Raw genomic sequence first — 12,929 nt, forward strand, 5'->3', positions numbered from 1 at the left:
ATTGGGAGGCTGAGATCAGCGCGCAGTAGTTGTCAGATATATAAATCAAGCATTAAGAATGATTAGGAAAGACATAGATGGTAAAACAGTAAATGTTGCCTTACCATGGCACAAGTTCATGGTTTCTGTTCACCTATGCAGTTCTGGTCCTCTCGTGTCAAAGAGAATATATAATAAATTTGCAAAAGTATCAAGCAGGAGCAACAAGGATAAGCAAAGGTAAGGAATTACTTTGACTTGAAGAATGACTGAAGAGACTGGAAGCCTGTAGGCTGAAAAGGAGAGACAGCTTGCCACAAGTATGATGTGGATCTCTAGGCTCTGGGGTGGCGTGGAAAGGTGTGGCTAGGGGTCAGGCATTCAGTCTCTTCCAAAACAAGAATGTTACACAAAGATAAGGGCAGTCAGGATTAGAGAAGGAGATGGCTCTTTAAAGAGTGTGTGACAACCTTGCAAAAATTGTTGCTAAAAGGTGCTGTGGATGCCAGAACTCTCTGTGCTCAATAAAAAACTGAAGAAATACCTGGAAGAGAACTTATTTACAGGGAAACCCTGTGAGTCTCTGAAAATCGCTGAAGATCTTTGTAGACTGAGAGCGTACAGAGAAGGAAGTATCATATATGCTTATCTTGTACTTTTCCTTCCCCCATTTCTGGCCACTCTCAGAGTCCAGACACTGGGTTCAGGGACCATTGATCTGACACAGTATAGGTGTTCTTTTGAAACGGGTATTTCCATAGGGTGCCCCAGAGGAGAGGTCTGCAGCAGCCTCTCTGGCCACCCTAGAAGCAGATCCCAGTGGCAGGGCTGTATGTGCAGCTTGCTTGTTATGCCATGTGAACATTCTTCCAGGTGTTTTGTTTGCATGAAGCATTTGTTAAATTATGGAAGTCTTCTATTTTTTCGTGTAATAAAAACAGTCATTGGTAGGTGTGATGTTTAAAAAGCGGGGGTGCGGGGGGGGGAGAGGAATATGTAGATGCAATATGTAGATACTTCTTGCCATGAAAAAGGGGAAGGAAAAGCTCCTTTCTTCCTTTTTGAAAGGTTTGCCTGCCACCTGCTGGGTTCAGTAGGACCTTACACACTGGAGCAAAATTGCTACTTGGTGGTTGAAAAGTGCCTGAACAACTGAATTTACCGAAGGTTGCAGTGTCTTTATTTGCACCTCCTGGTCCTTTTGTCTCCATTGGTGACAATGTAACCCAGGTATATGGGATGTACTCTGTCACACAAAAAAGCGCCTGCTTACAGTTCCCTTTCAAAGGTACCATTCAGGCTGAATTCTCTACTAATTTTCACTGTGTTTGATCACCTCATGGAGAAATAGTGGAAGGAAATAAGGATTTTTGGGCATAGCAGAGCCCACTGTGAGCAGCATTCAGGCTCTCTGAGGCTGTGGGAGACAAGGACAGGCAGATGCTGGGAGCTGGAGCAGGCTGTTTGTCCAGGGGTCTGGTTACTGCCTCAGTTTGATCTGTGGCAGAGGTGTATAAAAATGAGATACAGCCCTGTAGGCTGAGCTGTGTGGAGGGGTGATGTGTGGGTGTACCAGGTGGGTGAGGGCCCATGAGGTGGGCATGGCACCTGCTCTGCAGTTAAGACACGTGGTGACAGTGAGCTGGCACCTCTGGGCTTGCAGGGTGAGCTGCTCTCAACCTGGGAATGCCCCAGAGCAAGGCAATGGAAAAAGGTAGCCATGGGCACTTCCAGGGGTGGAAGCAGACTTGGCATATTCATTGTCCAGGGGAGATGGCCAGCTGTGTGTTTGCAGAAAAATGGCCAACACTGTGGCCTGTGTGAGCAGGTGAGTGCAAACATGCAGGGACTTGTAACATGGTTACCTGCAGCGCTGCCTAGGGATGCGTCTGTCACTGTGAAACCTCTTGTTTTTTTCTTCCTCACAGTTGAGGAAGAAAAAATGATATGTTCCCTCTCACTCCATGATTTGATGATACAGGGCTTTGGCAGCAAGAGTGGCTTGTGCAGTCCCATCCTGTCATCCATCCCTTGCCACTCATTCTCTCCTCAAGCCACAATGTCCCTTATTCCTCACGGTATCTGAGGTCATGCTGTGGACTGCTGGGTTTTAAAACATATAAACCAAAACTACAGCATGATGAAGGGGGTTATATTTAACCCAGATCAGTTCCTGTTTTGGGGTTTTTTTAAAATCAGAATGTGGCCTCCTGAGCAGCTGGGTCAGCACAAGAAAGGGAAGCCTGGTGTCTGCAATGCTGAGTGAGGAGCAAGGGACACGTGGCTGAGGAGCAAGTTGCTGTATTTGGCTCTGCTTTTGGGCCCTTGGGTCACCCAGCTGTGGGCAGGTTTGGCCTGTGGAGCAGGATGTCCCACCTACCAGCAGATATTTGTGAGGAGGTGGCACCTACATGAGGCAGAGGCTGCCAGCACTCACTGCCGGGAGGGACCTTGCTGAGCTCCCCACATGCAGCATTGCTCTGCTTCAGGGCCTTAGTGACACCTACAAACCCAGTGTCCTTGCTAGGTGGAGGTGTGCTTTGAATTTTTAACTGCACAGGCTGAAAAGAGAGTGAATCCTTGGAGCATATATAGCAGTCACAATATTTCACTAACTGTGCATTTACAATTTTTAAGAATATAGATAGAAATGAACACATAAATAAGGGATAACGAAGCGGTTTTCCTTTGGGTCCATTCTTTCCTTTGCATATTAAGAGATGGCAGCATGTTATTCCATGCAAGTTACTAAAGACTTACATCCTTCTCTGCTTTAGCAAGGAAACCAAATTCCTTTAGAGTCTTAGAGAGAATGTTCAGTCCTAGGCAAGTAGGAAGACTGGCATTTTGATGGTCTTTGAGTTGCAAAGGTATGTCAACACATACCCATACTACCTTGATCAACGAAGGAAAGAGGTCCTAAATTTTGTCCAAAATGAAAAAAAAAAAAAGTTTTGAAATTGTAGAGGTTTCTGGTACAAACAGATGAAAAATAATACTTCTGATGGTGCTGGATTTTGAATGATCCTCTGTCTAGAACATATCACAGTATTAGATACAATTTTTGCAAAAACAGCAAGAGTAAAGCAGAATAAGAATATATAAGAAAAAACCTACAATTGAGCCCAAAGAAAAACAGTCAGTTAGGAGGAAAAATCTGTTTCAGCTGAAAGTTTATACTTAAATTAAACATACTCTTTGAAAACTAATTATATTCAACGTTGAGTCTGGGTGCCTCATGTATGGCAAACCACAAAATGAGAAACAGACTTCTAGTGTTTGTACATTGAGTATTGGACCTTGAACCAGAGCAATTGTAGATTTCATTGAACTCTAGGTCACTGTTACATTTCTGAAACCCTTGAATTCATATTACAATGCATTTAAGTAATTTCAAGCAAAAACTGCCAGTGGCAACTCATGTATTGTTCATAATACCCATATTTTTTATATTTTCTTATACTTAGATTTTGCTGCCTTTTTTTTTTTTTCAAATCATCTTCATGTTGTGTTTTCACAGGGTGATTGTGTAGTGCCTTCACACTTTTGAAAAGTGATTTAATTTCTGTGTTTGTCTAATTTTATAAATTAATATCTTTCAGCACCCCCAGATTCAAAAGGAGTCACAATATATCAAGTACTTGTGCTGTGATGATAAAGCAACCCTGCATCAGTGGGTAACAGGAATAAGAATTGCCAAGGTGAGATTAAAATTAAATTTCCTTTAATACGTTTTCTGTAAAATCAAGTCTTCCTGAGGTTACTGACTGTCATCATCCCAACTGGAAATGCTGTGACAAGAATGAGCATTCACGCTAATTTTGCCATAGAAACAAAGCTCAGAAGTGCATGATGATGATGGATTTGCTCATGGAATGTCCCTGTACCTTAGCTATCAGTATGTTTTCCTTATTAACACAGGAGTGAGTTCAGCAGCTATAAAACTCATGTACTCATAAAACTTACTGCACAGTTATCTAGCTCAATAATAATATGCTGTGGCTAAAGTGCAAACTCTGGTCAGTCCAGTTGTGACATTTTTCAGACAGTCCTACCCAATTTGTCTGCCTCACTCTGTACAAAAACATCCTAATTGACAGCCCATTCTTCTTTGTGCAAAACATTAAAGTAGATGGATTTATACATAGCCTTGGTATTGGCTGTATTTTCCCATACAGACGTATTCCTCTTACCTGTTAGTCTGGGCTTTTTCCTGGCAGTTCTGCTGCAGGGTGGCATATAACAAAGGTGTGGGGTGAACATAAAATTATGTTCTGTCTTACACTGACACAGCTGTTTGCTCTAGAGCCTGGGGGTTGGTGTCTCAAGTCTCCAGTTTAAAAATGTAATACTTGGAAAAAGATACTGGGAACAGTTGATCTTAAATCCAGGTTTCAAGAAGTTTAGGAACATGAAATGTAAGAATGATATCAGTAGGACTGTGTTTGGTCATGGGGATTCATGTTTTATTTTGCTTTCCACCTGGCCCTACACAGAAAAGGGCACACTACTGCTAGAAAGACACTTTTTGACAAAACCAAATACGAAGAAACAGGGTCAGAAAAGTTGCCCAAGAGCAAAATTAATCCTTGGCCTATGTCAAGCCTCTGTCAAGCTCATGTTATTGTTTGATTCTTTTGCAGTATGGCAAGACACTCTATGACAATTACAAATGTGCAGTGAAGAAAGCTGGCTTGTGCTCTCGGTGGGCGAATCAAAAAGTGGTGGAACCAGCTGCCCCTGCAGGATCCTCAGTAGCAGGTACTGACACTATCACAGAAGCTGAGTCACATTTATTGCCCCTTCTATTATCATCAGTGTTGCATAGAGTCTTTGTTCAGAAAACTGTCCCATGGATTCAGCAAGATGTCTTTTTATAGACAGGCCAGTGCAGCAGCAAAGCTCTCACTTTACAGTTAGAACTTGGAGAATACAAAGACAGTTCACTGAAGATCAGTTTAAATCCACATAACTTAATAAGGCCTTTTTCTGTTGGCATCTGAATCCTTTATTCTCCATCTGCATTTTGCAGGCTGATGGTCCATGTCTTAGAACTTTCTGTTTGCTGCCCCTACACTGGCTGTATTGGAGTTTTTTTTCCAATTAGTAAAAGGGGTGAGTGGGATATTCTGAGACTGTTGTAGAAAGATTATTACAGGATGAGCTGCTCTCTGTCCCAGGCTTTCACTCATTTGTGTGGTGACAATGTGAGTGTTGGGACACAAGAGTAAGAAAGGATTGCATTATTTTCTAACCTTACTTTTCCAGTAGCTTCATCATACTGCTGTTACTGATCTAATCATGATACCAGTACAACAGTGCATGATACTAGCTGTAACTTGCATGACTATTTTTACTTTACATGCTTAAGATATGCTTTATTAGGAAAGGTGTGCTGGCCAAGTACTTACTGTCATGAGGCAGGTGAAATCAGTGTTGGCAGTTAATATTCTGACTTCTCATGTAGACAACTCAAATACCTTTCTAGGGCTTTTTTGAGTATGTGGGGGATAGAGGGTGGTCTTCCTACTATTCCTTGGAGTCAAGTCATTAATAAATAATACATGTCTGGCGTGGTGAGACCCAGACAACAATAACAGACTGTTTTGAGATCAGGGAGGTTTCTGATGGGGGAAGGTGTTTTAAGGGTTCATTTTACTTCTCATTATCCTGCTCTGATTTTGTTAGCAATAAATTCACTTTATATCTCTAAGTTGTGCTTGTCTTGCCTTTGATGGTATTTGGTGAGTGATCTCTCCTGGTTCTTATCTCTATCCATGAACTGTTTGTAAAATTTTCTCTCCTCTGTCCAACTGCAGAGAGGAGAGCAGCTTTTGGGGGTGCCTGGCATCCAGCCAGCATCAGCCCTTGACAGGAGGAAGTTTGCTTGAGTGAGGGTGGATTTGACAGTCGTGGAACATTTGTGTTTGGGTGCTGACAGCAGTAGAGAGGTGTCTGGCCAGGGGGGCTCCATGCTTGTGCTCCCATCTGTCCTGGATGTGGGCAGGACTGAGACCTTAAAAAGGCTGGATATACATGTGTGACTTCAGCTCCTGACTAGAATGCAGGAACACTGCATGTGTTCTATAGAATATACTGCTGTGTATAACTTTAACTAATGGATTGCATTTAATGGTTAAGTAGCCTGGAAAGGTTTTAGTCATGTATACTGTCTCTGTGGAAATACCACTGAAGGATCATTAGTGTTGTAATTGGGGCAAGTCACTGTGATTCTGGGGATCTTACATTTGCTGTAGCTGCCCTATATGAAACCTGGGGCCTGACTGTGCTACTAGAGCTGCCTAACTGTGAGCAGTTGTTGGTCTGTGTTTTGGAAATGGAACAAAGTATGTTCACTTCTGTTTGCAGATGGCTCCACAGCCCTTTGTATTGGCTGACTTCACTACAGGCTAAAATCTGCTATAGAAAACTACAGTCCTGTGTGAACTGGGCAGTTAAGAGAGCACTGTGTGTACTCTCTTAACTTCAGTGGCAGCCAAGGAAGGCAGGTGAAACTTTGGTTCTCACTTACCATGTAGCCACTATTCCCTGCACACACTGCTGTAACCAGCATTGGTGTGTTCACATATACCCCAACTGTGTAGTTTGTGGCTCTGAAGGGTCCCAGGTCGGTCAAAAGATATTGTTGCCCTCTCTGCCTTACTATGTGCTTTTGAACACTAAAAAAATCAGTGTATGGAGTGCTCCTGCACAATTATTATGATGTTTGAAAGATGGAAGATGTCGCTTTACACAGCTGTTCTTTATCACTACAAGGATAAATATTTTCATTTGAGTATCTATATTTGCATTATTTGGACTTTTTTTTTTTTTACTTAAACCAAATGCTAGTTCGCTATAAAATTTTGAAGACATTAACTTGTAAAGAATACTATAACATTTAAATTAAAAATAAATCTCGATAACAGAATGCAGGGGCTGACATACTCTGTTGTCTGGGAATCCATTAGCTGGCTGGCAGGAGATGATGTATCAAGTGTTGCTTTCAAGTCTTGCATAGTTTATGACATCTATTAACAGAAGAAGAAACAGATTACTGTGTCCCAGCCTTCTGTTACATAATTTTTGCTAAGCAGAACACCATACCTTGCACTATAGATAGAGTGGATCTCTCTGCTCTCCTTCATTTAGTTAAATCTCAGACTGAGGGCAGCAACATCTCTGAGCAGTGTGAAAACCAAACTCCTGCTCAGCTATGAAGAGCAGACAAAAGGAGGTGAGACAGTAACTTGTTCCACTTCAGGGAGCATTGCCCCTCCAGGCTGCAGAACCCAGGGATTTACATCTCCTGCCACTGAGGAAGGAGAGCCACAAAATTGGTTTCATCTCTTTTTTGACTTCCATGTTAGTCCTTCAACAAACACAAGATTGTAGTTTGAATAATCCAAATGGTACTTTGGATTAAATATGCTGAACAATATGCAGGCATAGGCATAAAACCTAAGGACATTAGACCACCTTCTGTCATCCCTTGAAGCTTAAATAGCCTTAGTAAATCAGGCACACTGCAGAGTTTGTCTTACTTCTCTGCCAGTCATGGAATTTGCAGGTATGGCAGTAAAAATATTCTATTTCTTATCATATTCCTGGTACCTCTTTGCTGATCAGTAAAGTACACATTAAGATTAAAACCATTGTTGTGCTTAGTCTGCACTGTAGACAGCTAAGGGCTCACTAAAATCCGAGAAGTACAAGTGGAACTTTACTGGATCTCAGAACTGTAAATTATAATAGAGCTGAGGCAGTCATTAAGGTTTGCAAATGTAGGTCTCTAGGCACCAAACACTGTCTACTACTTTGACACATACAGCTTTCAAAATGCTACACTAAACTGGAGAGTATTTAATCCCCATCAGACTACACAGGGGCAGGGGATTTTTTTATAATTTAAGTTGTAAATATGTTCTTTGGTCTCACATTCACTTACTGCATTTGACAGTACTGGGTTATTTATGCATATCCCTTGCACAAGCAGAAATGGTGGGCAGATGTTTTGCAGAGCATTAACTTAGCCAGCTTCCAGATCCACACTAATCTGAGAACTCAGTGAAGTTCAGAAATCTTGGTGATTCCAAATGGGGCAGATATTTCAGAGCTGGGAAGATGTTTTAGCTCATTTACTAAAGAAAGTGAGTGGATCAGCCCCTCTGTAGGATTTCAGACCTTCACTCCCATGACTGATTGATATAAAACTATGGTGCTTTTAGTCTTTAGCCTAAATTAAACAACAACAACAACAACAACAAAAGCAATAAAAACTGGGAATGCAGTAATACTACAGCACACTGCAAACTTCAAAATGCTGTTAGGAAACACAGGTATTGTAATGTAAGGTACTTTCTTTATTTTCATAAAGTAATGAACTGACTATGAGAAGTCACAAAATGGGCTTGAAGAAGAAAATAGATTTTGCTATTATTATTATACATTAGTTATGTATAAAAACCCTACATCAAGTGTTTCCTTGTGGAAGTTGTAAAGAAATTTTATAGACCTTTTCTTACTTGGGTATTCCCTGATCTGGTTAATATCACAAAAACATAACACTCTCTTCCCTTTGGCTCCTCTCCTTGTTACAGGTACTGTTCAGTCAAATGGACAGATTCCCCAAAGTGTTAGTTGTTCTACTGCAGAATTTCCAGACACTCAGAAGAAAGTGGATACATCTGAGGCACAAGTAAGCAGTTACTACAGTTAAATGTCATCTTGAATGAGTTCTCCAAGTTTGTTTTCCTTCACCTACTGTCTTCCCCCCAAAGTGCCAATGAGAAGGATCTGGCTCCTGGGAAGGGTGGCTGCCCCTCCTCACTTTTGGCCACTGCAAACAGTGTGTGTGCTGTGCAGAACCAGGGCCTCTGATGGGAGGGGAGGGCACAGCCACCCACTGCTTCAGTTCTCCAGAACAAGCAGCCAGGAGTTCATGTGGCAGGAATAGGAGTGTGCCTGCAGGGATGGTCTCCAAGTGTGCTGCCAGAACCTTGGTGCCATGTTCTTTCTATGCCCCCCAAAAAAAGTCTTGCCTTAGAAACACAAGGCATACAGTAGTGTTTTCAGTAGGGAGCACTGCACAGCTGGAGATGAGTGTGTAAGAAAGGAGAAACTGATTAGAACTAAGGGAAAACATTACATGCTTTCCTTAGGCTCTAAATGCATTTCTTCGTTAAGCTACAAATTTTGTGTACTTGCACCAAATTTGGCTGTAAAAATATCAAAGGGTACAGTAAGAGAACCTCAAGAACATCATACAGAAAAAAAGTGTGCATTTGTGTGCAGTTCTTTATCCAATCTCTCCATCATGCATGAAGTGCACAGGACACATTCAGTTAAATTTCTAGGATATTCCTGTCACCAGCATTGTGTTCTACACTTCTTGTTTCTGTCTTTGAGTTCTTCCTGTTTCTCTGAACCTCACTTCCTCCAGACCAGATCACAATCTGAGAACTCAGCCAGTGGTTCCCTCCTCCAGTGTCTGATTTATTTCCATGTTTGTAGGCAAGGAGTGAGGAAGAGGAGGCATACATGTTACAATTAGCTCGTGCCAGAATTAATGCTGCTGGCTGCAGGGATGCAGAGCACTTTTCTCTAGAAGCAGCAAACAAACAGGAGGAACTGGAGATCCCAGTGCAGCCACTGAGCTTTGATCTCATTGCAATTATGGACAAGGTGGGATAGCGCCTGTGACTGGAATGTTGTCATGAAGGGCCACAGGCTGTTCAGGAGAGACAGACCAGGAACGTGCAGGGGTGGAGTTGCCCTCAATGTGGGACAACACTTGGAGTGTTGCTCTGCCTTGGTGAGGATAAAAGGGCGGGCTAGTAAGGGTGACACCATTGTGGGTGCTCCCTATGGCTGCCTGAGCAGGAGGGAGTGGATGAGGCCTTCTACAGGCAGCTGGAAGCAGCCCCACAGCCACAGGCCTGGTTCCTGGGGGCTTTAACTACCCTGACACCTTCTGCAGAAGCAGAACAGCAAAGCACAGGCAGTGCAGCAGGTTCCTGGAAAGCACTGGTGACAGCTTCCTGGATCCCACAGGGAATGCTGGGCTGCCCGACCTTACACTAAGAAACAGGGAAGGCCTTGTTGGACATGGGATGGCTGAGCAGCCTTGGCTGCACTGACCACGAGATTGTAGAGTTCAGTATTGAAGGAAGAGGTAGCAGGACAGAGAGCAAGATTTCAGACAGGGACTTTAGGAGAGCTAACTGTAGCATCTTTAGGGATCTTCTTGGAAGAATCCCATGGGAGAAGGCCCTCAAGGGAAGAGGATTCCAAGAGAGGTGGTCAGTATTCAAGGATCATTTCTTCCAGGCTCAAGGACAATGCATCCCAAAGATACTTCTTTGATGTTAGTCTTACTAACTGCAATTATTTGAAATTTTAAAAGCACTCATCTTCTGTGGACAACATTCAAAGAAGCACTATGAATGCTGTTAACAGGGAGGTTTCCACTGTCAAACCTCTGCAGGTAGCTCCAGAAAGAAAACAAAATACTATTTTCATGTTTCAGGCAAAATGTACTCAATCTAATTTTCCTGTCTACTACACTCCTGTATTTTCACATACTTTTTATGTTCTTAGGCAGTGGCATTAGTTTACACATTTGCTGACTGTGTCTGTCTTTTTACTTTTCTGTTTATTAAAGGCTGAAACAAATAATGCCAGTGCACGTGGCCTGGCACAGCCATTGCTGAGGGCACACAAAGCCCAGAGTAAGAGGACCTCACTGCAGCCTCCTCCTCCCCCTGAAAGGCGTTCATCTGCTATTTCTGCTTCACCGGTTCTGCCCTCCAAAGTGAAACGAGACAGCGGCATTTTCCTAACAGATCCAGACAGCTTCCCAGCACCACCACCTACACTGAAGATTGATTTTCCTCCACCACCACCATCTGATTTCTGTGAACCACCTCCTGATTTTGTGCCCCCACCACCACCAGTGTCCAGCAGCAGTAATGGAGATGTGCCATTACCCCCTCCACCTCCACCTGTCTCCAGTAAGCCACCAGCACTTCCAGCAAAGAAACCTGTACCACTTCCTCCAAAAAGGCTGGAAAACACAGGACAAGATGGAGAGCCACAGTCAGCAGGGCCACCTCTGATTGCAGGGGGAGGCAAGCAAGCAGATTTCATGTCTGACCTAATGAAAGCTCTTGAGAAGAAACGAGGCAACAGCTCTTGAACTCTGGGAGTGGGCAGTCTTTAAGACACAGCAGGTTTTGTGAGGCATCACAGGTCATGCTGGATCAGGTTTCTCCAGGAGGAATTCTCCTTCAGAGTTCCTCTTGGGATCTCAAGAGGGTGGGGCACCCTTTGTCCCCCTCTTTGTCCCTGTAACCCACTCCTTTCCCCCTGCACCTCACCATCCCCTGCTCTTAACACCCTTTCCAGCACCAGCCAAGGTAAGAAGGAGCTGGAGTCTTGCTTCCCTCCACAAGGACAGCCAGCGATGGTGGAGCAGCACTCTGGAGCCTTTCTAGAAAGTGAAATGCATCTACTCTGGCTGCCTTTTTAGTAGAATTGGAGTTAAAGGAAAAATACAATGTTCTCATGCAGACTTTAAGAAGTGAGAAGGAAGATTCCTTTTCAGGACTGCCCTTAAAAGCTCTTTATCAGAAACTCCCAACTGTGGAGGGTTTTCTTCCAATACAAAGATGCTTTTAAATACTTTTTTAAATAGTCTGCCTTAAAAATTAAAGCCTCAGCTAGAATATTGTGAGATGCAAGTTAGGGCCAGGACCATTCCAGACAGTGTCATCCCAAATGTTATACACTCCTGTTTCTATATGCAACTCAGTCATACTTGTCAGCATTCACAGCTCCTGCTTTGAAACTTCATTTATTTGGTTACCTTAGACAAAGAAAAATAATTATTTTTAAATCATGTATGCTTTCATGGTAAGCAGGAATTTTTTTTCTGTTGGTTAACATTTCTCTTCAAACTGTACTTTGAAATGATCTGTCCTGTGAAAGACTTTGTAATTATCTTGATAGATATTACCTGATAGGATGTAAAATCCTCATACTTTCTTGTACATTTGTTCTCCCCATTTAATTCTCCACTGTTCACTTAGGAAGCATTGTTAGCTCTTAAATAAAAATAGCTTCTATTTTATATCTGTACAAAGTGTTACAAAGTTAATGAACAAAGTGTACAGAGTTAATGAACAGCCATTTTACTGGCAATTGAAATTAAAAATATTTTAAAGAATTTTTGCCTGTACCTTCTAGACTTTGTTTTTATTTGTTCTGGTCTTTGCCTCTTCTCATGCACATTTGACCTTCTAATATATCATCAGCAGTATATCTCTGTAATTTGAATTATAAAAAAGCATAAAAAGCAAAGTGTGTGGTCTAAATAAATAAATGCATGACAGCAGCTGACAGAGCAGGGGGTGAGCCTGCTTTGTTTGTCAGAATGGATTCCCACATCCAGAAGTGGCGGTGGAGCCAAGAGAATGACAAGCTGCTGGCACTGCCATGGTCTGTGCTTTGGGTCATCTCTGTTTGTGGCTTGAGGTTGGCTTGTCAAAACTTGCATACCTGCATGACAGCTTAGCAGACATAAGAAAGCTGCAACCATGTCTTCAGAAAGAACCTCGACCTTTGAAATTACTACCTTTAAATTTTTTTCTTTTCTTTAAAACTGAAAACAGCGTTTGGAACCACATGCATTTCTTCCTGAAATGATTTTGCTTTAAACACCATGTTGAGCTGACACAGAGAGAGTCCATCCAGCTCTTACTGGTTTTTGAGCTCCCTTGCTTTCAGCTGAACTGCACAAAAAGTTCTTACCAAGAGAACTGTGCCCACCAGTATGGAAAGTGTCCCCTGGGAGTCTTGCATTGACATGCTGGGACATTCCAAAGGTATCTCAGCACCTTCAAACTGCCAAACTGAGGAGCGCCCTCAAGGCCAGGGAAAGCTCATACAAG

The 12,929-nt window shown here is 42.6% G+C and overlaps 1 protein-coding gene across 1 annotated transcript in view; it reads left to right on the plus strand.

Moving 5' to 3' along the window:
- APBB1IP (amyloid beta precursor protein binding family B member 1 interacting protein) overlaps positions 1-12,740 on the plus strand; it is a 63,910-nt gene extending 51,170 nt beyond the window's left edge. Inside the window, exons 11-14 of the mRNA XM_063414077.1 lie at positions 3,582-3,680; positions 4,623-4,740; positions 8,580-8,677; positions 10,643-12,740. Coding sequence (XP_063270147.1) covers positions 3,582-3,680; positions 4,623-4,740; positions 8,580-8,677; positions 10,643-11,176 — 849 coding nt within the window. The 3' untranslated portion in view covers positions 11,177-12,740. The remainder of the gene's footprint in view (positions 1-3,581; positions 3,681-4,622; positions 4,741-8,579; positions 8,678-10,642) is intronic.
- The last annotated feature ends 189 nt before the right edge of the window (positions 12,741-12,929 follow it).

This window comes from Prinia subflava, chromosome 1 (assembly GCF_021018805.1).
Source record: "Prinia subflava isolate CZ2003 ecotype Zambia chromosome 1, Cam_Psub_1.2, whole genome shotgun sequence".
NCBI lineage: Eukaryota > Metazoa > Chordata > Aves > Passeriformes > Cisticolidae > Prinia > Prinia subflava.